The sequence below is a fragment of the Rhynchophorus ferrugineus genome, unplaced genomic scaffold (assembly GCF_030347505.1).
Source record: "Rhynchophorus ferrugineus isolate W39M unplaced genomic scaffold, kcgeb_rfMv2 rfM1, whole genome shotgun sequence".
Lineage (NCBI taxonomy): Eukaryota > Metazoa > Arthropoda > Insecta > Coleoptera > Curculionidae > Rhynchophorus > Rhynchophorus ferrugineus.
In genome coordinates, this window is record NW_027472580.1 from 69,600,725 (window position 1) to 69,626,590 (window position 25,866).

At 33.1% G+C, this 25,866-nt stretch overlaps 1 protein-coding gene and 3 non-coding genes across 6 annotated transcripts in view; 2 read left to right on the plus strand and 2 right to left on the minus strand.

The window, feature by feature from the left end:
* Positions 1–25,866, minus strand: part of Ypel (Yippee-like) — a 229,224-nt gene that overhangs the window by 40,707 nt on the left and 162,651 nt on the right. For 2 of the 3 annotated variants that reach the window (XM_076393842.1, XM_076393841.1), the window contains exon 2: positions 21,929–21,969. The exons of the other annotated variant lie outside the window; for it this stretch is intronic. In XM_076393842.1, coding sequence (XP_076249957.1) covers positions 21,929–21,969 — 41 coding nt within the window. The remainder of the gene's footprint in view (positions 1–21,928; positions 21,970–25,866) is intronic. 3 annotated transcript variants of the gene reach the window in all.
* On the plus strand, positions 3,126–3,198 carry TRNAV-AAC (transfer RNA valine (anticodon AAC)). Its single transcript has one exon. It is a non-coding gene; the product is annotated as a tRNA-Val (tRNA).
* TRNAV-AAC (transfer RNA valine (anticodon AAC)) lies at positions 9,111–9,183 on the plus strand. The gene has a single exon. It is a non-coding gene; the product is annotated as a tRNA-Val (tRNA).
* On the minus strand, positions 10,150–10,222 carry TRNAV-AAC (transfer RNA valine (anticodon AAC)). Its single transcript has one exon. It is a non-coding gene; the product is annotated as a tRNA-Val (tRNA).

Consider the following 25,866-nt stretch of genomic DNA (forward strand, 5'->3'; position numbering starts at 1 on the left):
TATAGATAATACAATCGAACTTAAACAAAACCTAAAAACTAAAGATGTACAATAACCATAAATACTAAATAAAAATTAAACATATACGTGATCATAGAAAAAACTAATCCATTACATAATTAAAAATGATCGCACAATAACTACCAGAGTTTTTTTAAATAAAATAAATGTTTTATTTATTAATGAACGGAAATTTTTAACAAAAATCGAGAGTTAGATCCAAACCAAAAAGTTAATAAAAAAAATTACCTATTATTGCCATAAAAACAGTCAAAAGTATTTTACTGTTTATCATTCACAATTTTAATCTTTTTGTCCTATTACATTAGCAATCTTGAAAAATATCGTTCCACAATGCTGCTATATTAATATATTATATATTGTTATTTTAAACTCCCAAAAAAATCATGAAACTATATATATTACATATAAATATATGTAAGCATAAATTTTGTACATTTTTGTCAAGGTCGCGGCTAGGATGACAGAGCCAGAATGTTAAAAATCAGTAGAATGAAACTAGTGGAGCCAAAAATAGTAACTAAAAGTACACGACTGAAACAGTCACTAGTAAAAAGTAATAAAATCAGTCGAACCGAAAATAGCGACTGAAAATCGATAGTAAACAGTAGTCAATAACTGAACAGTCGATAGTCATTTTCAGTCGTTAGTTCCAAATGCTAATTATTACTATCAGAGATTAACGTGGAGCATCTTACCGCTAACAGCTTACCAATAAATAAAAGTTTTTATATTCGAGTATATTAAAATCAAAATAACACTCAGCAAAATCCACCTAAAAGCTTTTGAACTGAGTAATCATAGCATATCTTAAAAGGAAACCGGAAAAGGATTGAAATATATAAGAAACAAACTTTCAGATGCAATATTCTGTAAAAAAGGTTAGTAAGCGCACTGAAGAAAACTTTATTGATAAATATAATAAATAAGTTGTTACAATTTTTTACATAATTTTGCTCAACACAAAGAAAACTAGCAATTAAAAAGAATTCTAGTCAATTATGTAATAACTAAGTAATAAAACTATTTTCAGGATATATTTAAATGTATTTAAATGTTTGACATAAAATGATATAAAAATATTTTACATATTTGTCCCGTTTTATATTAAGATAAAAAAGGCACTTGTTCTTTGCAGAGGGTAATAAAGTGCATTTTGACCCCGACCTCCGAGGTTCAACAAACGAAAATTAATGCAATGTTTAGTTGCCTGTTTACGAGCAATTACCAATGCACCGGTTAAAGACCTGTTTCGAAACGGCTTGTCAGTCTCAAAGATAACAATAAAATATCACAACGCGTGTGTTGGCATTAAGAGAGACAAAGAAAAATAGCCAAATGTTATAGGTATTATAACGTTAAGAGTACTACAACAATAACAACGATATATTTGTAAAATTATCTAATGTTTCAAATATATTTAAGTTCAAATATTTATGTTACATTAAAACATTAAATTACATGGGTTGTAAATTTTCTACATCAAATAACAGCTCTCCTTTTAGTACTATTGAGTTACTCTCTGTAGAAAGACGCTAATTATGGAAGCTTTAGGCCACCACCAATTCACCATCAACAACTACAAAGGTTGGCAACGCCGGTGGATTGGTACCATGCAGTTCCAGGGTGTAAAAGACCATCAGGACGACGTCTCGCTCTCTTTTCTTATCACCGTCCCCCTGTAACAGTACCACTTCCACAGCGCTACTGTACTTCCTTCACCTTAACCTAATATCCTGTCCATTCTCCCATCGACCACATGTATCAATCGTAAGTTAGAATAAACAACTTTGATTCAATCAGTGTTTTTTTCCAAATATAGTAGTGAGTGTTCTGATAAAAACATTCCTACAGAAGCTTCAAAATTACATTTTAATTTTCCATGTCTATTACTTGTGTTGTTTGATTTCAATAAATGCTACCGAAGCCCATTAAATGCTTTTATAAATATATTTTATTTTAAACCGTTTTTTTGTGTTAAAAATCTAAGTTGGATTATTTTTTACCATTTATTGAGTTCCTTATTTATTTTTTGAAGTCAGTTCATTTTTTTTGTTAAGATAATTTTATTTGTCTCTTTTTAGAGTTAGATATTTTCTAAATAAATAACGCAGTTATTTTATAACAATGTGTAGGCCAAGTAAAGGTGCAGCCCGTATGAGAAAAAATAGAAATAAAGAAACAATAATTAAAAAATAAAGAAAGCTCCAGGTCCGGGGTCCAGAAATGTTGTAATCAAACTAGAACAAAAACAAAAACTTGTTGTCCCTGCCGGGAATCGAACCCACAACCTCCGCGTGTTAGCTGAATGCTCTAACCGTTACACCGTATAAGCAGTTGTCTACAATATTTCTATGGCTGAATGGCTTTTACACTGAACGGCTCCCGATTTTCCATCACATCAGCATCAGCTAATTTTATAACACGATAACGCGGCATCTCATGAAGCAAAACCGGACAAGGAAGCCTTGAAAGCACTTGGATGAGATATATTATCGCTCCCGCGATACTCTCCAGACCTTGCCTCGTCCAACTATCAACTTTTGGCATCAATGGGACACGCACTTGTAGGGTAGTACTTTGCCAATTTCGAAGAAGTTAGAAAATGGCTTAATGAATAGTTTTGCTCAAAGGACAAACAGTTTTTTTGGGATATCATCCATAAATTGTCCGAAAAGTGGGCAAGATGTATAGAATGAAATGACCAATACTTAATATTAAAAATATCGTAACGTTTCTAGGGGGAGAAAAAGAGAAAAGTTTTAAAATATTTTAGTTCATCTTTATTCTAAAATTATTAACATGATAATGGATATTCTTGAATGTATGTTAGAATCTAATTAAATTAAATTGATTCGATACATTTTTCTAGTAATAAAATTATTTATGTCGGACTTTAATTCAGTCTAATAATTGCAATTATAGATATTTTCAGATTAAGAATATGGTAATAAATTGTGATAAACAAAACAGAAAAGCCTTACATTTTCAAAGAAACGTAAATAAGAATATTTAATCAGTGAGACATGTGAAAGTAACAAAATTTATTTTTACAATTTGCTGAATTGGGGTTCGAGTCACGATTTCGAACTAAATTTAACTAAGTTTCCGTGGTGTAGTGGTTATCACATCCGCCTAACACGCGGAAGGTCCCCGGTTCGATCCCGGGCGGAAACATTACTTTTTTTTTTAAATAAGTTTTAAAGTCTCCTTTAACCAACGAGAGTTTATCTGGACTGGATTTTACGAAGACAAACAATATCATTCCAGACGAGCAATTCGGGTTCCGCGCCAAATTCTCATACGTTCATCAGCCCCATCGATTGGCCGCAAAAATCAATTGTGCTTTTAACCGACGTGAAAGACTTGTAGCGGTCTTCTTAGACCTAATCAAAGCCTTTGACAAGGTTTGGCACGAAGGCTTAGTGGCGAAATGCATCCGATTAGGTCTACCTGATAACAGCTTTTAAATCATTTCTGTCAGCACGATCGTGCCATGTGAAGATTAAAGATATTCTCTCTAGCCGGAAAACCATCGACGCAGGAGTTCCACAAGGCTCCTCCCTGGCACCCGTTCTATTTAATATTTTTCTTTCAGATATCCCTAGGAGACCACAAGTTGAGGCAGCTTTTTACGCAGACGACACTGCTTACTTTGCTTCTTCAAGAGTAGCACCGCACATCCGAAGCAGACTCCAAAAACAACTCGATGAGACGGTCCAGTGGTTACATTTCTGGAGGTTGCACGTCAACCCACAGAAAACCCAGGCCATCTTCTTCCACAAGAAGCGTTTTGCTCCGAGTATTTCGCGTCTTAAAATCGAGAACGCTGAAATCCCATGGTCAGAAGAGTCTTCGACCGCAAATTTAGGTGGAATTCCCACATTCAAAAGTCCCTCCATAAAGGTCAAGGTATTGTTAATTTGCTGTTCCCGCTTATCAACCGGGCCAGCAGGCTTCCTCTCTCTATAAAATCTCTCCTGTACAAGATGCTGGTTCGATCAGTCGTTCTATACGGCTCCAGTGTATATCTAAAATACGTCTCATCTAGCCAGTTAGAACGTTTCCAAGTCTTTCAAAACAAAATTCTCGGGAGAATTATCAATGCTCCCTGGTTCGTCAGAAACAATAAAATTCATAGAGAAACAGACGTCCCTAAAGTTCACGATTTTATATCCGAGGTTTACTTACTCGAGATATTTCTCCACTATTCGACTCTCGGACAATATATGTATTACCGAGCTGGCCGATATTTTAGGCCAATAACTCATTCGGCTCTTCGTAGCCTTATTCTATCACAGCCGACACTACCCCGTCGTACTCTAACTCCAAATTGTCTCGACCTTCTCCGGCGAGCGATTAACTCATGTACTGCAAGCTGCGTGGTGTGATAATGACGCCACGTCCTTGCCTGGCCCTTGTGCCTCTTAACGGTGTTACCGGTTACGTGCACCCTCCTTACTAACAGTAAGAAGTATCAGTTAGGGTCATTGGATCAGCTGATAGGGTGGGGTTTAGTGGGTAGCCCAGAGGCAGTCTCCACATAACCAGTCCAACTCGCTTATTCCTGCGGGTCTTCCCGACGAGGTATCCGTAACAGGATTCCCCTACCCGGTTTCAGGCCAAAAAAAAAAAAATCTGGACTGGACCTACAGTTTAAGGTGGGCTCCGAACCACGGCCCTCAGCGTTAAGTCTACCGACTGGCTAAACCCGAAGACATCGTGTCTTACCCTGCCGGGCGTGACTGAGATAATTTTCCTCGTCGAATCGGAATCTTGCCTAAGGACAATCAAAAATGTTAAACAATCACAAACATAAATTTACGACCATGTCCAGCAGGATTCGAACCCGCGACTATCGCAATAGTAGGATTACCGTCCTGTCGCCTTTACCACTGAGCCAACCAAGCCGGTATTACTTTTTTTACATTCACAACTATTATGATTAACATAAAAATATAAAAATAACAATTATTCACAGTACTCACTCATTAAAATAGATTTGCGACTTATAAATAAAATAAAATATATATGCAGTATGACATAAAATTGGAGAGACATGGAATTGGAGACAAAGCTTAATAATAATATTTAATAAACATAAATACCGTAAAATAACAGTTTCTAATATGCGAAACCGAAATTTCTAATAACCGAAAGCAGCAAAAATAGGATTATTGTTTTTAAAACAAGTGAAAATAAATCAGTTTCATCATCATTTTGAGTTTTTCGGAATATGTTAAATAATTTACATAACCATTGAAAGTATTATTCCTATTGCAAGACTGCCTTTATGGTTTATTATATATTTGTCAAACTTAACAATGAGTCTATTTCTTCATTTATTTCTTTGGATCCTTTGAAATGAATCTGGGTCGTTTAGTATAGCTAAATAGATTAAATTCGTGATTGTTGAAATTTATTACAGTAAGAATTTATACATTTTATATTATAATGAACGTAATACGCATAATGAATATTACGTTGGCTTTTGTTATTTCGTATTTCATTTCATGTTTGCCGATTTTTCAGTAAATTTACATTGCATAAGAAAATAGACAACGTACTTAATTGTGGAAATATTATCCATTGGTTTCTATGACCCTATGTAATTTCTCAGATAATATTTGAACGTCATCGCAAGCTGAAGTTACAAGGTCAAGGTGTAGCGATTTTGAGGCATGTCGAATTTTAAATCGTGGAATAACTGTCTACGAAATACCCAGAAACATAATCCTAGATGTTGCGGGGTACCAGCAGCGCCAACTATGAAACTATAACGATTAACTGGCAACCCTGAGATGTTTATTTGGGATGTTAATGAAGGGTACTTTCGATCGTTGAGTCACTGACTATAGTTCAGTTCAGATGTGCCACCATCGACCGCCCAAGCCTCGTCACCAGGTAACACCGCTGTCGTCCGTTTTATATATTTCTATTTTCCACTTTATTATACAACTTCAATAAATAAGGGTGACAAAACGTAAACACCACTGTCTCATTTCATTTTACCTCCATTCACCAAGCCATATAATTTATTCTCACAAAGAAATAAAAGATAGATAGATAGATAGACAGTCATAGATAAATTTGACTGCCTATCCATTACAGTGTGATGATGTGTGTTAATAGACAGTCCCTAGTCTAGTACATTGTCAAGTTTTACGTTCAGTATTTTCAATTGTTAGCTACAGGGTTCCAAAGTCACCATCTTATCTATTTCCAAAAAGTTAAAACATGAAATAAGGTTACTAAATCACAGTAATATAGAAACAATAGAGCTACTGGGCAAGACGCAGGATATTCGAAGGTTGAGGCGAACCAAACCAATGATACTTGTATAGTGTATAAATGTCTAATCGTAACTAAAGAACCTAATCTAACTGTTAAATTCGATGTTTTTGACATTCCTCTACATAAAATACTAGTTTTTATTCAGTATTATTGACTTACTAATTACATTACGCTATTTGCAGACCACTCAAAATTGTATTTTCAGCATTCACTACTTTTATTTTACTTGAAAAAATCTGTTGCCGAAAAGCGGTGATTTTAATGTTATTGACAAAGGACAGCCTGGAGTATCAGTCCAAACCCTCAAAAAACCTTCAGACAGATTAGAAGTTGATTTATTAACTATTTTCAAATCGTTATAAACAATAGAAAGATTCAAACGTATGGAAAATTGTTTGAAATTGGAAATAAAGGGATGTTTCAACATTGTAGTTTACTATGCTATACTATAGCGTATTGTGACAAAGACTGGATCTAGTACGACAATCCCAACGATAAAAAGTCTTGGGTTAGTTCAAGAAAACTATCCACACCTGCATCGAGGCGAAATTTTCATGGCTATAAAGTGTTGCTGTGTATATGGCAGGATCAGCAAAATGTAATGTATTAGCAGTTGATAAAACTGAATGAAGTTATTACTGCTGATGTATACCGACGTCAATTAAACAAATTAAATGACGTATTGTTGCAAACAAGACCAGCAATAGCTACTAACAGCACAATAAAACGGATAAACTGTTGCAGTTCGAATAAAAACTTCCACTATACCCAGTTTACTCACCAGACATAACATCCTTTGATCACTATTTGGTCAAACAGATGCAATATGGCTTCGCTGCCACAAAATATCGGAAAGTAAAAATGCATCGATGATTTTACACGGTATTGCCATTTTGCCAGAAAGATGGGAAAAACTTGTTAAAAATAATAGAAAACATTTTGTTTAATATATAGTACCATATTTTCTTACTAAATGCATTTTTACAATAAAAAAATAATCGGGAAACATACAGCAGCTAATATTATGGTATAATGAATTAAATTTAACAAAAAAGCAAGACGCAATTTTTTTAATTTAAATACATGACCAACTAATTGAAATATTACAATATCCAGTATCAAAGATAAACCATAGAAGGTCATAATAAACAAAAGATACAGCAATAACAAAGCACAGAGTATTTTCAAAATATATATCGTATATTTCAACGAATTTAATAATAGAAAAGTGTTACTGCAAAGTTATATAGTTTATTTCAATAAACAATTAAAATTTGCAGATTAAAAACGTAATTACAAAATTATTCGGCTAAATTGAGAGTTATAAAAATTAAGTTCAAGATTTTATCAATTCTCTTGTCTCTCCTCAATATTATTACCGGTTCTATATGAGAAAAATACCTGATTAAAATATAATACATACAAAATTGACATTGACATTTGAAGTAATGCAATATTAAATGGGCGCCTAGAGAGTTACATTTTGGGTGTACCAGTTTGATTGATTACTAGTTTTATTGATACATTAATAATTTTAAATTATAATGATGTATTCTAATGTGTATCAATGTTGTGATTGAATGTTATGAATTTTGTTTGATTCTTTGTAACTATCATGTCGAGTTTGTGCAAAAAAAACTTCAGGTCCTAGTTCAGTTTAGTACACATGCAAATAGTAATGCAAACTTAATATAAACTACCATATATCACATGGGCTCAAAAGTTCCGGTCATAACATATAGATGGCGCTAGTTTTATTACATTCACTGCTTCATATATATTGCATTCAGTTAGTACTAACCTTCAAAAGAAAGCTGTTGAAATTTCATGATATTAGTTTATGAGTTATTGTGCTAAGAGTGTCACTACTTTTGTTATTTTCCAAACCATTGGATGAAAAATAATTCAGGTTTTTTAACTTTACACTTCTTGATGGGAAAAAATACCGTTCAAGCAAAGTAATGGCTTGAAAAGTATTCCTTGAAAAAATTCCGCTCCATCAGAAATAATAATAAAATGTTGGTTTGTTGACTTCAAACGTGGTAGTAGACACACTGGTGATGCAGAACGCAGTGGACGTCCAAATGAGGTGCTAACACCAAAAAACCTTTAAAAATAGTTTTGAATGATCGAAAAGTGAAGTTGCGTGAGTTAACATCGTAAAGATATTAAAAGAACGTGTTGGTTTTAAATTGCATGAGGATTTGACTATGAGAAAGCTCTGTTCAAAGTGGGTGCCGCCTTTGCTCACTGTTGACCAAAAACGGAGTATTTGGCCAAGTTTAAAAAGTTTAAATAACAAACCGGAATTCTTGCGTCTATATGTGACAATGGATGAAACATGGATCCATCATGTCACTCCGGAATCAAAACGATCGTCACCTGATTGAACAGCAAATGGTGACAGGCCTATTTTGAGGCAAAAGATACATTGCTTTACAAAATTGATATTGAAATTGTACATGTTGTGTTGCTAATTCTTTTAAGGATAACAATCTTTGAAAACATTTGAGGTTGATTGTATTTGAATAACACATATCCAAAGTATACCACTAATAGTAAAATAATTATAAATTGGGTAAACTTCAAATTGCGTTCAGTAGTTGTACAATAGATTAAACGCTGAATTTATATTTATAGTTATTATATATAAAAACAATTAGTGCTAATGTCAGCTCCATGGTTTTAAATGTTAAAAGAAATTAATAGCTTAAATATAGGTGTGGACTGAAATGAACGGATATATATTATTAATTAATTGCTTATAATAACATATTTTACTAAAGTCAAAACGAGTTTCCGTGGTGTAGTGGTTATCACATCCGCCTAACACGCGGAAGGTCCCCGGTTCGATCCCGGGCGGAAACACTACTTAAGTTCGATTCAAAAATTAATCGAAAATGCCATCTTATTAAAACTAAATGAAACAATAATAATAAAATATATTGTAGGAATTCTTGCAGTAAGATATTGAAGTTCATTCAGTCATAAAAAAGTAGGTTAGTATTTTAAATTGCAACAAAGGCATCAGATTCAACGTGCACTTATCTATCGTACATATTATGAAATAATTCATAAATCATTAATATTAATTACTATCTTTGTACTTACTGCATTATTGTTTCTATTTATGTGATTTGTTATTAAATGATCAACTAGCCAGCACAATATGCGGTTAGTTTTCGTAGTAAATATGTTATTTTGTTATATAATGAAGTGAAAGTAACTTGTATCAGTCGTACGACTAGCGATTTATGCGTTTGCAACTTGTAAAGAATGTGAGAATTATCTGGCTGCTACGAAATAATACGTACCAATTTAGGATGTGGCTTTTCTAACGTTATTTTGCATGAATACTGAATAAAGAAGAGAAAACACTTTATTTTGTAAAAGTGTAATTTGCAAATAAAATTAAAAAAAGTTCTATTGATTATAGTCACGTCAACCCATTTGATTTTTTAGTGACTGGATCTACAGCGTAACGTGGGCTCCGAACCACGGTCGTCGGCATTAAGCCTACCGAGTGGCGAGTGACCAATAACAAAATCATCCTAGAAGACATCCGGTCTTACCCATCTTGGTTACTGGCGTGACTGGGATCATTGTCCTTGTCGGACTTTACACTTTTGCCTAGAACAATCACAAACATCAATTTTACGACCATGCCCCAGCAGGATACGAAACCCGCGGACCGCCTTGTCGCCTTTACCACTGCGCCACCAAGCCGGTAAATAAAATTAAGATCACAATTTTATTTATATAAAGCTTAAATGTTTTCTAACTATTAATTAAAGTTACTTTAATATATTATTTTTTTGAATTTAAAAAAAGTTCTGTTTCCGCCCGGGATCGAACCGGGGACCTTCCGCGTGTTAGGCGGATGTGATAACCACTACACCACGGAAACTTCTTTACCAGATGTTAAATACATTAAGTCAATCCCCCAGTAGTTTATTAAAGTACAGAAATAAAATCCATCATTCTCACATCTTTCACATGTATTTCTTGTAAATGTTTTTTTTACGTTTTTTAAAAAATATGATCTTTTCTTTTGTTTATAACAATCTCTTACTATATTATTGTTTATATTAATATAAGAACCTTCTATACTTCTATCGGCTTAGAGGAAATTTTGCCTTCCTTTCTGACGAAAAATTTAATTGTAAAAAATATATTACCTAATTGTGTTCGTTATTGTTTTAGTACAAAAGTTAACCTAAAATATCTTAAAATAAAATATCTATTTCAAAATAGTTTTATTCATATATTCCTTATATTAATATACATATATTACTTAATTTATTATTCCATATTAATGTTCATAACGTAAGTAGAGAAAGATCATATATACTTATATTTGATGCCCTGAAGTGGTTAGAGTTCTGTGGTGTAGTAAGTTAAGCTTATCAATACTTTATTGGTTATTGAAACTTATTGAAAATTATATTTAATTAAATGTAATTTAAAAAAGGTTAGTGACTGTTAGTTCTTGAGATAAAATTGAGATAAAAAATTAATAAAACCCTTTATTTGGTGTGATATTTATTTATAATTAATTTTTAAGTATTGGTAGATACATCTATTTTAATTCCAACAACAAACAACCTTTTTGGAAAACTTAATTTCTATACTCTAGTAATAAAGTATCGTTGAATAATTGCTTGCTTGTTGAAATGTACTGAGGACCGTGGTTCGGAGCCCACGTTAAACTTTAGGCCCAGTCCAGATAAACCCATGGTTGGCAAAAGGAGACTTTAAAATATATATAAAAAAACTAACTTACTGTAAAGACAAATTGTAGGTTAGTCTGCAATGACTAGTAACAATGTAATAAATAAATAAATACATTTTACAATACAATAAAAATACATTTTTTATTTTTATTTTTTAATACAAGGGCCTTTAGGAATTCTATTTTTAAGGATTATTTATTAAAAACAAACAAATTTTAATACATAAATATTAAAATACTTTTGACTGAGAATAATGGAAATTAATTTGCTTAGTAAAATGGAGTAAATAAATAATTTTTATTAAGTTATATTAATATAGGTAGGTACGCAGTTTAATTTTTCACGTTCGAATATAATATCGATATTTTGGATAGAAAAATCTGACGGCTGATTAAGAGTGTTGTTATAAGCAACTTAGGCAATTAGGTAAAGACCTTTTTTAATTAAACTTTTTCGATTTTCTAACTCTGTGGTTGTTTCAAACGTTTTGGCTATTAGATAAAAAACTATATAAAGAAACAGAAATTGAATGAAGCAAAATTAGGTTCTTTTACTTTTCTAAAAAAAAATGTTAATGCACCATGATATATTGAAGCAAAATAAATGCGGTTCCATAAGCAAAAGTTGTATAAGCAAAGAATCCCATATTGTGACAAAGCCAGAAATTATAATAAAAGTATAGAGGTATAATAAAACACTATTTTATTTTTATTAATACCCGTTCATCAACAATAGAATTAAAATTAGATGATAATGCAATCTAATCTTCATCTGTTATTGTAGTAGTAGGAGGACCACCCTGTCACCTTGATCACTGTTAAGTTAGCACTCCTGGGTGATGATCTAGGTACGACACTTTAGTAATTCTAAATTAAAAAGCAAGGATACTTTCTATACAAACTGCCAGAGAATTACAAAATCCACATATTATAATGATATTTTAGGTATTTTTTAATAAATTAATTGTTTAATTTATTAAAATAACATTTTTATTAAGAATATATAAATAGTTTTATTAACTTAACTAACTGTTTTCAAGATATTTCTTTTACCACCTAAACATTATACATTTATATGGGAATACATTTTTAATGAAAAATAATATTTAAAGAAAATTTCAAAAATAAACAAAATTAAAAAGAAATTTAGATAATTTTGAAATTTTTATATTTAAGACTTACGCAGTTGTTTTTTCGTAGTCCGCTGAATAACTAAAAATATAATAACCGGGTGCATGGTATGCCAGATACGCTGGGTCTTATAGCACAGGTCTTTATTGAGATTATTTTGTGTTTATCAAAACTATCGATTTTATCGCTCAAAATAACCCTGTAAAGTGGGTAAAACCTGAAAATTGAACTGAATGTAGTGGCTAGTATCCATCTAGTATTGATTCAATTCTGATGATGATAATGATATAGCTTTGAGGTGAGGAAGCGACTGAAAAATACTCCTATGTGATTTGAAAATAACTTTGATTTTATGTTTCTTTATGACTACTAGCGAATTTTTTTCGGTCTTATTTTTTTATCTGTTTTCCATTTTGTAGAAGTGAACATGTCTTCGCATATTTCGTCTAACAAGGAATTTCAAAATTATTATTGATGTTCATGGTAAATTGGATGTTGATGTTGACAATTCAGGTGAGGCAGGAACTGGTTGAGTTTTTCTATTCCAAATAACCAAGATATCGTTTCCATATCTAAATAAGGTGGTTTTAATCTTTAATTGTGCTGGATAGAGTCTTATTTTCAAAACATTCCATGCAGATTTTGACTATAATAGATTTAGGGGAATCGATAGCGAAATATCACTGGTTGAAAAACAGTGTTCTGTTAGAAGCTGTTAGAGGGAAGAGATTGCTCGGTTTCTCTTAGTATTTTTTGTTCTAATTTATCGAATATTTATTAGAATTTCGACGTATCTTGCTTATAAAATCAGTAGAGCTTTTTTATGGATTGAAACCTGTTGCTGCTCTACATTTGTTTATGTATTTATCAAGTTTATAGGTTGGACTTGTGATATTGTTGACAATTGGGTGAAGGAAAGAGAAGTTTTTGGAAGTTCGTATAGCCTGGGCGGTAATGAAACCGACGAGTTTCGATTTTTTGTAATTTTTAACAATTAATAGTTATAGTAACACATATCTTTCTTGTTTTCTTTACAGTGTCATCAATTAAATACATCTAATTTAAAAGATTTTGTAATGTTTTATTCGACATTTGTGATCAATAGATATTGAGTACTGATAAAGATAAGAAGTACTGAGGGCGTTTGTTGTCGCCATATGCTATATTTTAATAATTGATATTTGGATGTTATTTGATGTTTGTAACATTCATCGACAAAACAGTAGAATTTCAGTTTAACTGAAAAAGTTAGAAATAACATAACGCGAGGATAATGGTGATTTATAAATACATTATATACAAATGGTGAGAATTATTGCTTCCCAGAAACTGGAACCGGTTGGAAAAATTGAGAAAAGAAAGCCGTTATAATTACTAATGATAATGCTCTGAAAGTTTTGGTTAATTGTCGTGATCTTGAGACTTCTATAATTTTCGTTTATCGTTATGATTGTTGTTCTTGATTAACAGTAACAGAATATTTAAGATACAAATATCTACACCTCTCTACCACTTTCATTTCAAACGTTTTCCCTTTATTCTTTCTCCCTTCCTTGTGGTTGTTATTAAAAATATTTAAAAAAACATTAGATTTTTAAAAATTTTTCTTTTTATAAACATTCTTTTTCCGTTTCGTTGTACTTAATTATCCGTTTTGTTTCTTAAAATAATTACGACTGATCATTCAAATTTTCACTCGTTAATACTTATTCATCAAGCAATAAACCCCAAATACTGCCATTAAGCCGTGACCTAAATATAAAAATTATACAACATTTAGATTTAGTTTCTTATAATGATGTTTTCCAGATTTTTTATTGCTAATATATGGAGATATAATATACGATAGAATAACTGTAAAGTATTGTATTGTAGAGTATGTAAGGTTTGTGTACATAGTGCATGTGTTATGCAATTAATCAGTGGTGATGAAGTACTAGGCCTATAAATTAATTTTAAATGATTTACGACAGATGGTGTTGCTGTGTATTAATCGCATCGGGTACATTTTTAAACAACTTCACGTTGAAGCCTCACTGACAGGCAGTATCTGTCATTTCGTCAAAGTGTGAACAAAAAATGTTCAGTTTCAGTGCGTTGAAAATGTCTGAATTTGTACCGAGTAAATCCCATTTTTGTGAAGTTTGCACCGTACTGTGAATAAAAATACATTATAACGATTTTCGCCAATAGGCTTCAAATAAAAAAAAAACCATTACAATCAATGTAACAAGTCAATTGAAAAGTCCCCGGCCCACCACAGTAAAACACATTTTTTGCACACAAATACAACACACAAATTATTTTTTTTATTCAACATAATTCCATTCAAGGATGATGGATTGATTATAGCGACCCTCCAACTTTCCGATGCCATTTTTGTAGTACGATTTGTCCTTTGCTTCAAAATAGGCCTCAGTTTCGGCGATCACCTCTTCATTCGACGAAAATTTCTTCCCAGTGAGCATTCTTTTGAGATCTGAGAACAGGAAATAGTCGTTGGGGGCCAGATCAGGAGAATACGGCGGATGAGGAAGCAATCCGAAGCCCAATTCATTGATTTTTACCATCGTTTTCACTGACTTGTGACACGGTGCATTGTCTTGGTGAAGCAGCACTTTCCTTTTCTTCAAATGCGGCCGTTTTTCGGCGATTTCGTCCTTGAAACGGTCCAATACCGCTATGTAATAGTCGCTGTTGATGGTCCTTCCTTTTTGTCCACTCGGATGACTGTCGATTCGACTTCGGAGTGAAATGATGGAGCCATGTTTCATCCATTGTCACATATCGACGCAAAAATTCGGGTTTATTATGCTTGATCATCTTCGAAACACTGCTCCGAATCATCAACTTGTCGTTGTTTTTGGTCAAAAGTGAGCTGGCGCGGCACCCACTTTACACAGAGCTTTCTTATACCCAAATATTCGTGAATGATATGATGTACATGTTCAGTTGACATCTTTAGAGCATCTGCTATTTCATTCAATTTCAATTTACGGCCATTCAAAATTATTTTGTGGATTTTTTAAATGTTTTCGTCGGTAACAACCTCTTTTGGACATCCACGGCGTTCACCGTCTTCGGTGCTCATTTCGTCGGTAACAAAGTCTTTTGGGCGTCCACCGCGTTCACCGTCTTCGGTGCTCATTTCACCATGTCTAAACTTAGCATACTAATCCTTGATGGTTGATTTTCCTGGGGTAGCGTCCGGAAACTCGGCATCAAGCCAAGTTTTTGTTTCATCTGTATTTTTAAAAAGCAATACTTTATCAACACGTGAATTTCCTTTTTTAAATTTTTTTTTCACAATAACAAAAGTTGCTTCATTAAAAATTTTATAATTCACAAACTAATTATCCGACAGCTGTCAAATTTATATACACATCTTTTAAGGTTTAGGGCTAACTAAAAACATGGATTTACTTCTAGTAGCGCCATCTATGTGTCAGGACGGGGACTTTCCAACTGACCTGTTATATGTCTAATAATATAAAAAGATAAATTAAAATTTTATCAGTTTGATTCTTTCCCTTACAATGTAAAATTGCAAATTTTAACTGGCTGCTGCCTAGAATTTACGAAATTTCGTGTAACTTATGGTAAGCGTTTGCGGTTCTTTGTTAGCGTGCAACTGAACCATTCCACCGAATTGCATAGCTGGCACAGTTTATACCTCGTTTACTATCCGGAAACAACAGATTCTTAACAAGGTGTTTCAATAATCTACAGAACCATTTACATTAATGTTTTATTAAAGCTATATCTGATTTTAAATAGACTGTTAAATTTACACATCTTAAAAAGTGAAATTATATTTTTATTATTTATTATTCATGGTCCATATCATTGATTATGTATGAAAACAAAATATTTTAGTTTCTATATCTTGTTTTTAAAATAAATTATATATGAAGGAAAAATTATTACCGAAAATATTAAAAGAATTGATGGTTACTGGTAAATCTTTTAACAGTAAATTTCTTATGAATATTTTTTTTGGCCTGGAACCGGGAACGGGAATCCTGATACGGATATCTGGTCGGGGGAGACCCGCAGGAATAAGCGAATTGGACTGGTTATGTGGAGACTGCCTCTGGGCTACCCACTAAACCAGATCCTATCAGCTGATCCAATGACCCTAACTGATACTTCTTACTGTTAGTAAGGAGGGTGCCCGTAACTGGTAATCGTTAAGAGGCACAAGGGCCAGACAAGGACATGGCGTCGTTATCACACCACGCAGCTTGCGGTACATGAGTTAATCGCTCGCTGGAGAAGGTCGAGACAATTTGGAGTTAGAACACAACGGGGTAGTGTCGACTGTGATATAATAAGGCCATGAAGAGCCGAATAAGTTATTGGACTAAAATATCGGCCAGCTCCGTAATACATCCATTGTCCGAATGGAGCTCGGATATAAAATCGTGAACTTGGGGGACGTCTGTTTCTCTATGAATTTGATTGTTCCTGACGGACCAGAGGGCATTGATTATTCTCCTGAGAATTTTGTTCTGAAAGACTTGAAGACGTTCCACCATTTTAGACAGATATTGGAGCCGTAGAGAACGACTGATCAAACATGCATCTTGTACAGGAGAGATTTTATTGAGAAAGGAAGCTTGCTGGCCCGGTTGATAAGCGGGAACAGCAAATTAAGGATACCTTGACCTTTATGGAGGGACTTTTGAATCTGGGAATTCCACCTAAACTTGCGATCGAAGACAACTCTTCTTATGAATATAACAAGATTAACAATAAATGAACTATTAACAGACCGAGCAAGACATTTTCGATAAAACGATACAACTGCTTTAATTTATTCTTTAATTAATATTAAAATTGACTCAAAGTACTTAAAAAGATGGTGATCCTCAAGCAACATGTTGATAGATAAACAATACATCGCTATCCCCTATAGTTAACTACAGTATACATTAAAACGCAAAACACATAGCCCTTTTAATCTTTGCGCTTGCTCCAGTTTCCAGTATGCATTCATTTAATTGCTCGTCTCTCATTCGCAGGGTAATGACACGTGATGTAATTTAGAAGCATTGGTTAAAGGTTTGTTTTCCAGGATGACCAGCTAGAACAAAATGGTATTTTGCTTATGTCCCTTCGGATTCATGACAGAAATATATTGCGGGCGACAGAGAGCCTGGGTAACGACTGGGATTGTTATGTGCTCCGTAGAGGCAGACTGGACGAACTAGCGTTTTATACAGAGTCGCTTTCTGGGGGATTGGGAGTTTGCTTTTTCTGTAGAGGAGTGCAAATAGTAGGCTGTGCAATAGCAGGCAAATGCAATAGCATGAGGTATTTGGGCTGACCATTGGAACTTGAGGTCGAATTGGAGACCGAGGTATGATACCTTCTGGAGCCACTACTACTACTGGAGCTTCTGGAGCTACTAATCTGCAGCCGCCAGAATTTGTACCACGCAATCACCTGGTTGAGATGGACCGACCGGCGGATGGCGTTGGGACTGTAACCGGTGGTGAAGAAAACTGTGTTATCTGCATAAAATACTGTGTGTGATTGTTTAGAAAGTGGGAAATCAGCCATGTAAAGGTTGAACAGGGCTAGGGCTTCTGTAGCACCTTGAGGGACTCTTGCGGAGATTTGTTGTCGAGAGGAGGCTGCATTGCCGATCTTTACTTGAAATGATCTATCCTCCCAGTATGTGTGGATCTGGGAGATTAGGTCATCTGGTAGACCTAGTTGTTTTGTTTTAAATATTAGACCGTTGTGCCATACTTGATCGAAAGCTTTGGATACATCTAGAAAGATGGCTCCAGCTTTGCGACCTTTAATAAGTGCCTGACGGATTTGTTAAAGGAGATGTTATGGGTTACTTTCGTATTTACGTAACTGTTTAACTAGTTTGTTATTGAGAAAATTGGTATGAATTGTATCCTAAAGTAAAAAACGGAGCTAGCTTCTCATATATAATTGTTATGGATGCCCCAAGCATTAAGAAAAATCCTTATTCCAAAAGACAATGTGGTTGGTAAGATTGGATAAGTGTAGAGAATGAAAGGTTGGAGGAGACAAAGCGCTATCCAGTTTTACCATTTGTTCCAGTTTTATGTCAAACCAAAACAACTTTTGTTAAGAATAATGACCTCAAATACTATCTCACGATTTTTTTAAAAGATTTCAGGTTTTCAGTGCATTAAGAAATTGAAAGACGAAGTTTAACAAACCTCTCTGAGCTAGTTGAGATACCAACAGCTTACAAATAATGGCGGAGAAAAACTAATTATTTTGTGGAACTATTAAAAAAAATGATTGACCAACATTGATGAAGATATCGTAATCAGGCTATAATAATAGTCCTTAAGTTGTCTTTTCTTTAGAACAAATAATTAGTGTCTGAGAAAAGAGCTTGGATTGGATATTCGATGAAGAAAAATTAAACTAGTCATATAATAATACCTAAGAAAAATAATGGTTCAATGTCTTGTCCAAAAATATAATTGATGCTGGTGAATGTACACTGAATTAAATAATATACACCACTAACTGCATATTTATTTCTATAAAAAGTAAAGATACATCACCATCATATTTTGATGTTAAAATTGACCCTAAACTAAAAACATAAAATTATTCTTATAACCTTAACTGTGAAAAGCAAGACAAAATAATCAACACGTTGTTTATATGTAAATACTGAAAATGATTTCATTTTCATCAAATATCTGTCACGCTTCATAAAGTTGTTTATTCGGGTATTTTTTGTATTTTAAAACACTTTCCATATTGCCATCTTTTTTTGACAATAACAATATTAACCTAAATAAGGCGAGAATAAATAACCGTGGAAAAAAAAACACTTGAAATATGTTTCAGTATTATAATAACAAGATGGCTTGTTCATCGTTCAATTTACGATGTCTGAATTCGGGAATGTTCATTTTTATACTGATTTCTTCAATTATATAGGAGTATATTTTAGAAATTTAAAGCCAAATTTGTAAATAAAATGAGATCCTTTTGAAGTCTCGATGGTCTGGAAGAGGAATTTTCTAAAATACACAGGCCAACAAAAAATGTTTATAAAAACTTTTTCAACCAATTGACCTAAATCTTATATATTTTTTGGGTACTGAAAACTTATTTGATATTAGTGTCATCCGCAATTCTCTCACAATAAGATGTCGATTATATATCTCAAAAATAGGGGATTTGATATATAACAAATTCACTTCAATAATATTAGTAATTAATAGTGATTATTTACTAAATGCGAATATAAGGTGTTCATTTGTTCGTATTTCCTTTTTATTTGTTCTATAAACTTTTTTGTACAGTTTTTTCACCGATATGTTACTGTCTTATATTTTGAAATTTACCTATCATTTGCACTTATCTCTTTCTTATGTCTTCTTTTATTCATCATTATTTCGAAGTTGCAATCAATTTACGAATATCATGCCAAACAAAAAATCCTTCTTAGTTTAGCTTCCCATACATGAGGGTATGATAAACAAATCTTTAAAATAACCGACATGTTTAGGCAAAACTTAAAATTGTAAAAGGTTTTATTAACTATAAGAAAGTAAGAAGAATTTTCTGGGGGTCTACTAAAGTTTTATGTAAAATCTTATCTGGTGTCGTAGTTTTTCTCAAGGGTTTTTAGTTATTATTAGTAGGTCATTAGTAGTTTGTTCAACACAGCACCCAATCATCATCTGTATTGTTAATTTTCTGTAAAATTATATTAATATATTCGCATTTAGGCATACATAACAGGTCAATTGAAAAGACCCCGGCCTACCATAGTAAAACACATTTTTTTGGCAAAATAAGTTTTTTTATTCAATAGAATTACCTTCAAAGGTGATACACTGATTATAGCAACCCTCCAATTTTTTGATACCATTTTTGTAGTACGATTTGCCCTTTGTTTCAAAATAGGCCTCAGTTTCGGCGATCACCTCTTCACTCGACAAAAATTTCTTTGAGCATTCTCTTGAGATCTGAGAACAGGAAATAGTCGTTGGGGGCCAGACCTGCAGAATACGGTGGATGAGGAAGCAATTCGAAGCCCAATTCATGGATTTTCGGAGATTTCGTCCTTCAAACGGTCCAAAATAACGCTAAGTAATAGTTGCTGTTGGTGGTCCTTCCTTTTTAAAGGTAATCAATAAAAATTATTCCATGCGCATCCCAAAATACAGATGACATAACCTTGCCAGCCGACTGTTGTGTTTTCACACGCTTTGGAGCGGGTTTGTCGTGCGCAGTCCACTCGGATGACTGTCGATTGGATTTCGGAGTGAAATGATGGTGCCATGTTTCATTCATTGTCATATATCGACGCAAAAACTCGGGTTTGTTACTTGATAATCTTCAAACACTGCTCCGAATCATCAACTCGTCGTTGTTTTTGGTGAAAAGTGAGCTCGCGCGGCACCCACTTTGCATAGAGCTTTCTCATACCCAAATATTCGTGAATGATACACAATGATGATGTACACGTTCAGTTGAGATCTTTAGAGTGTCTGCTATTTAATTCAATTTCAATTTACGATCATTCAAAATCATGTTGTGGATTTTTAAAATGTTTTCGGTAACACCCTCTTTTGGGCGTCCACTGCATTCACCACCTTCGGTGCTCATTTCATCACGGCTAAACTTAGCATACCAATCCTTGATGGTTGATTTTCCTGGGCAGTGTCCGGAAACTCGACATCAAGCCAAGTTTTTGCTTGAACTGTATTTTTTCGCTTCAAAAAGCAATATTTTATCAACAAGCTAAATTCCTTTTTATCAATTTTTTTCACAATAACAAAAGTTGCTTCACTCAAAATGATGACTCGGAAACTAATGATCCGACAGTTGCCAAATTTATACACGCATTTGTTGAGGTTTAGGGCGAACTAACAAACATACGGATTTAATTCTAGTAGCGCCATCTATGTGTCAGGCCGGGGACTTTTCAATTGACCTGTTATTTTTTGTAATAATATACATTTTCAAATTCTAATTGTAATTTTTTTAATATAGAACTTTTTTTCATTTGGTGGGTTTTCAGAAATGTATTACTTTTTTATTATTATTTTCGGAAATACCACCAAATAACACAGGAATTGGTTTATTGAAAAGGTTTTTTCATCATTGGCTAATGATATTAGTTCTTGAAGGAAATCGCTCATAAAACTATGAAGAAAAACAGAAAAATTATTGTAATATAAATGTACCCACCTACACTACCCAAATATACCCCATAACGAACTATGAACAAAAATGAAATTGTGAACAAGTTAACACAACACTTTTGATACCTTAAATAATAAGAATAATTGTTTTAATAATTTTTTTACAATTTTTTTTTAAGTTGTATTGATCTTGATACAATTGAACTTGAAACAATTGAAATGTATGTTTGAAGTTTCTTTGTTTCCAGATACCTTTTTGTTTTTAAATGAAATTTTTCATTTTGATAAAGCATAATTTCTCTAAAAGGCATTCAATAAAATAAACATCTTTGGAATTGGAATTTTCGAAATTAAGATATTGGTTGAAGAAAACAGATATGAACAGAAGCATGAAATTGTCCCAAAACTAGAAATGTCCCAAAAATGAAATATGTGTGAATAACCTTGAATCCAGCTTAATGCATATTTATGGATTTACTTTATTATATAATTCATATAATAAATCACAATAACTGAGAGTTTAAGACGAGTGTATATTCTTATACTTTCTAATAGTAAGATTAAATAAAAATATTGATATTACCTTTTACAAATGTAACAGCATGATGATAAAACGCAGGCGACCTGTAATATTTTATAAGTTAGTTTTCAACTGTAAGTAAACTTAAATAAGAGATTTAAATACACTTGTTATTTAACGTTATTAAGAAATACAACTACAAAAACTGTTCGTGTAAATAATGAAAATAAATTTAATGTTATGGTTTTCACTGTTAGAACCGTTCAAGTTCTTTTTTTTTGATAATTCCTGAATATTAACCTTAATTAATTAGTTAAATAGTCGTAAATCTGAAAGGGAAGATTTACTATTAATATGTATATATCATAGGCTAATACGGCCTTGGTTACGGGCTACGTATCAAACAGTTTTTTGGGATTTAAATCATTTTCATAACTAGCGCAGTCGGTACGATTTCATTCAATTCATTCATTAACCAGAATCAAAATAATCATTAAGAAAAGGAGATAGGTTGATCATTCCGCAGTTACTTGGTGTAATTAAGCGGAGGTTGGGCAAAAGTATCACAGTTCAGGCTGTAAGATTATTATGTATTGCAGTTCCGTAATTTAGTATACTGGAATTTGGATAGACACTTGCAGTTAAAGCCATAAATCCACCAAAGGAGGATTCAAAAAGCCAAGAAAAGGAATAGCTTATTAAGGAATTAAAAGTTGATATTGGACTGGCAATCTTTCCGCAGTTACTCGAAGTATTCTTTGACATAGTTATGTGGAGATCTGGCAAATCATCACAGTCCATGCCCAAATAAATAAATCAATCAACAAAATAAACAAACAAACAAATTCAGCATGTACGACCACTGAAAGTAGATAGAAACAGCTCGGTTGCTCAGTCGTTGACTATTGGAATTTGGACACCAACATTTGCAAAAGTAATCCATACAAGAGTTCAGAAGATTATCAAAAGCAAGCTACCAATAACTACACCAACTTGAAATAACTACATAATTGAAACGGCCCCTTTAATCACTTTAATATTTCTTCAGGATGGAGGTGTTATATAGCGCGATTGATACGGCCATGGTTGCTCGAAAAAATGGTGTTTAGTTATGTTTCGTATTCTAATTTTTAACAGTTGTTCCACCAAGTAGTCCCTTTTTGTCGAAATAAAATAGTTTTGTAGGAATGTTCGTCGGGTCGGTCGAAATGTGTGGCGGCCGCTGAGATTATTTGTCAAAACACTCACTACTGTTTTGGGAAGGAATTCGCACGAGAACTGAAAACACTGGTTTAACAATCACTTGTTTATTTCGATATTGAGTGATCCATGTGGTCAACGGGAGAATTGACAGGATATTAGGTTAGGTAGAGGAAATACGGTAGCTCTGTGGAAATGGTACAATTACAAGGGGTCAGAGAAAAGAGAAGAGAGCGAGACGTCGTCGTGATGGTCTTTTATACCCTGGAACTGCATGGTACCAATCTACCGGTGTTGCCAACCCTTGTACTTGTTGATGAATTCGTGGGGGCCTAAAGGGTCGTGGCGATCGCCACAGTTTTAAGACAAATTTAAAGCTATAACTTATAGAGACCACTATATTAGGGCATATACAGTACAATTTGATATCAATCGTGACATCGATGGGACTACAAATAATTATGCGTCATTAATTAGTAACTTCATATATTCAACCGTTGGTTCTTTCAGCTCAACATTTTGATGTCTAACGCCTAATTAAATTTCGACTCGCATATTTAATAAGAGTTCCTTTGAAATTCAAATGGAATCATTAACATGCTCCTGTTCGTATCTCGTTATTTTGGGCCTTTTTGAATGTATGCCTTAGCTGGGAATATCACGAATCAGACTGCTCGACCTCGAGTCCATTTGCTTATAATAGTCGGATGTAGCACATAGAATTTTAATTTTCTGCTTTTGATAGATATGAGAATATATTAGCTCTATAGTTATTGTTCGTATTGCCGTATTAACCAACATACAATAGCTTGTATAATTGGCAACAAAATATTTTTTATCTTAAAACCGCACTGCGGGAATGATAAACCTGTACAAAGAAACAAACAATTCAGTTTTAACTCAATAAATAAACTGGTATCTGTTAAATAAACATACAGTCTTGGTTAATGACTCATACTTTTTGATACGCAAGTTGTTATATCGGCGTGAATGTACTAAAAGTTATTTTTTAAAACATATACATTTTGCGCTAAAGTAGTGCAGTTGTGGGCTAAAGTATTGTCGCGTTATATACAGTGTGTTTTATAGCAAAACGGAAATTGAATGCACCATATTTACTTGATTCCTGACAATACTTATGCTATAGGGATATGCAATGCATTTCTGTGACTATATTTATAGCATTTTTTAAGTGTAATAAAGTTTTTTCAGCTTTGATGTCGGATTACAGATCAACAAAACTGATGTATTTTACTAAAATTGCTTTTTATAGCATTACTGTTGGGAACTTAAGGTTAATACACTTCATTAACACAAACGTCTCAATATTCGTTTCAGAATCGGTGTAGTGATCTACATATAGTTGACAAAAATGTCTCACTTAATAGGGACGAAATATTACAAATTATGTCTATGTTTATAATTAAAAGCAATATTTCATACATTAGGTGTTCAAAACATGCCGTTTTACAAAAGATGGTATCAGCGGAAAACCAAGTTCAGAAATCATAATTACTTCAGCCAGCTTCCACAGTTGTGATACATATTGTAGTCTGAATGAAGCATTTCTTAGGTTGATGACCTTATTTAATGTTATTTTAAAATTTTCCTTTGATATTTTCTCGCAATAAGGTCAAAACTAGGAGCCGTTTTGTGCTAATATTATTTTTACTCCGTTTTTAACCTCAGTCATAGTGACAAATGGAACTTTCATTCACCCCGTCCAATGACGGAGGGCAATGATTCAACGTCATCCACTGTATGAGGTTGAAACATTCTCTAGAGGTTGCCTGCAAATCTTGTAAAGATAACGGCGGTTTTACTCTCCTGATGGTACTAAACTATTGAAAATACAAGCAGAGATGCGTAATCACCATTTTTAAAATGTTTGAATAAAAGAAGCAATATCGGAGGTAACAATTGATTCTCGTACACTAAGAGCTTTTTTCCTTGTTGAAACTTGTATAAAATATATATCCGCTAAAATATTGTAAAGATAAAATATAATACAAAATGGCATTTAGTGAACAAGTTCATCCTATATACAGATCGGGGAATTTTCAACCAATAACATATTATTATTTCATCCCACCGCTCTATCTACTGTCCCATCATAAAATTGGTTAACGTATTTATTTCTACAAGTACACTTCCATTCATAGTAATCAAATGTTTTTATCTGACCTGCTTTCATGCCTTTATTGTTGGTATTTGAGTTTCACAGTACTGCGTGATAACGATAATCCGCTCTTATACATTGAATGAAGAAAAACACAGTCGGGCTAGAATTGGCACGAAACGTGTTTGTTTTAATATTTCGAGAAATTGTAGACTGTATGTCACTAGTCACATAAAATCACAAACACAAGATTAGATAAGATACGAAATAAAGCGATACGCAGTTTATTTTTTGGTGGCGAAAACAAATAACAAACAACAGATAATTTCGTAATTGATCAATATTTACTATTTCGTTTGCTAATAAAAATATTTGATAGCTTACGTAGAGCACGTATAGTGTTTTGTTTTGTATTTTAGAATGTATACTATTATGATAGATGTATTCGAAGAGTTTAGAAGGGAAAAACTAAAAGACAATAAATTTCGTAGATTTTGAGACCATTTTTATAGTTATATTATTAAAATTACTGCATATACATATATTACTGGATCAAACAACTCGAAGCGTAGAAAGCTATGAGCTAAGATTGGCAAATTATCAATATCACCTACAAATCGATGGATTCAATTTCACTGTTAAAACCGGATTAAATTGGGAAATGCTACCGACTACCCTTAGG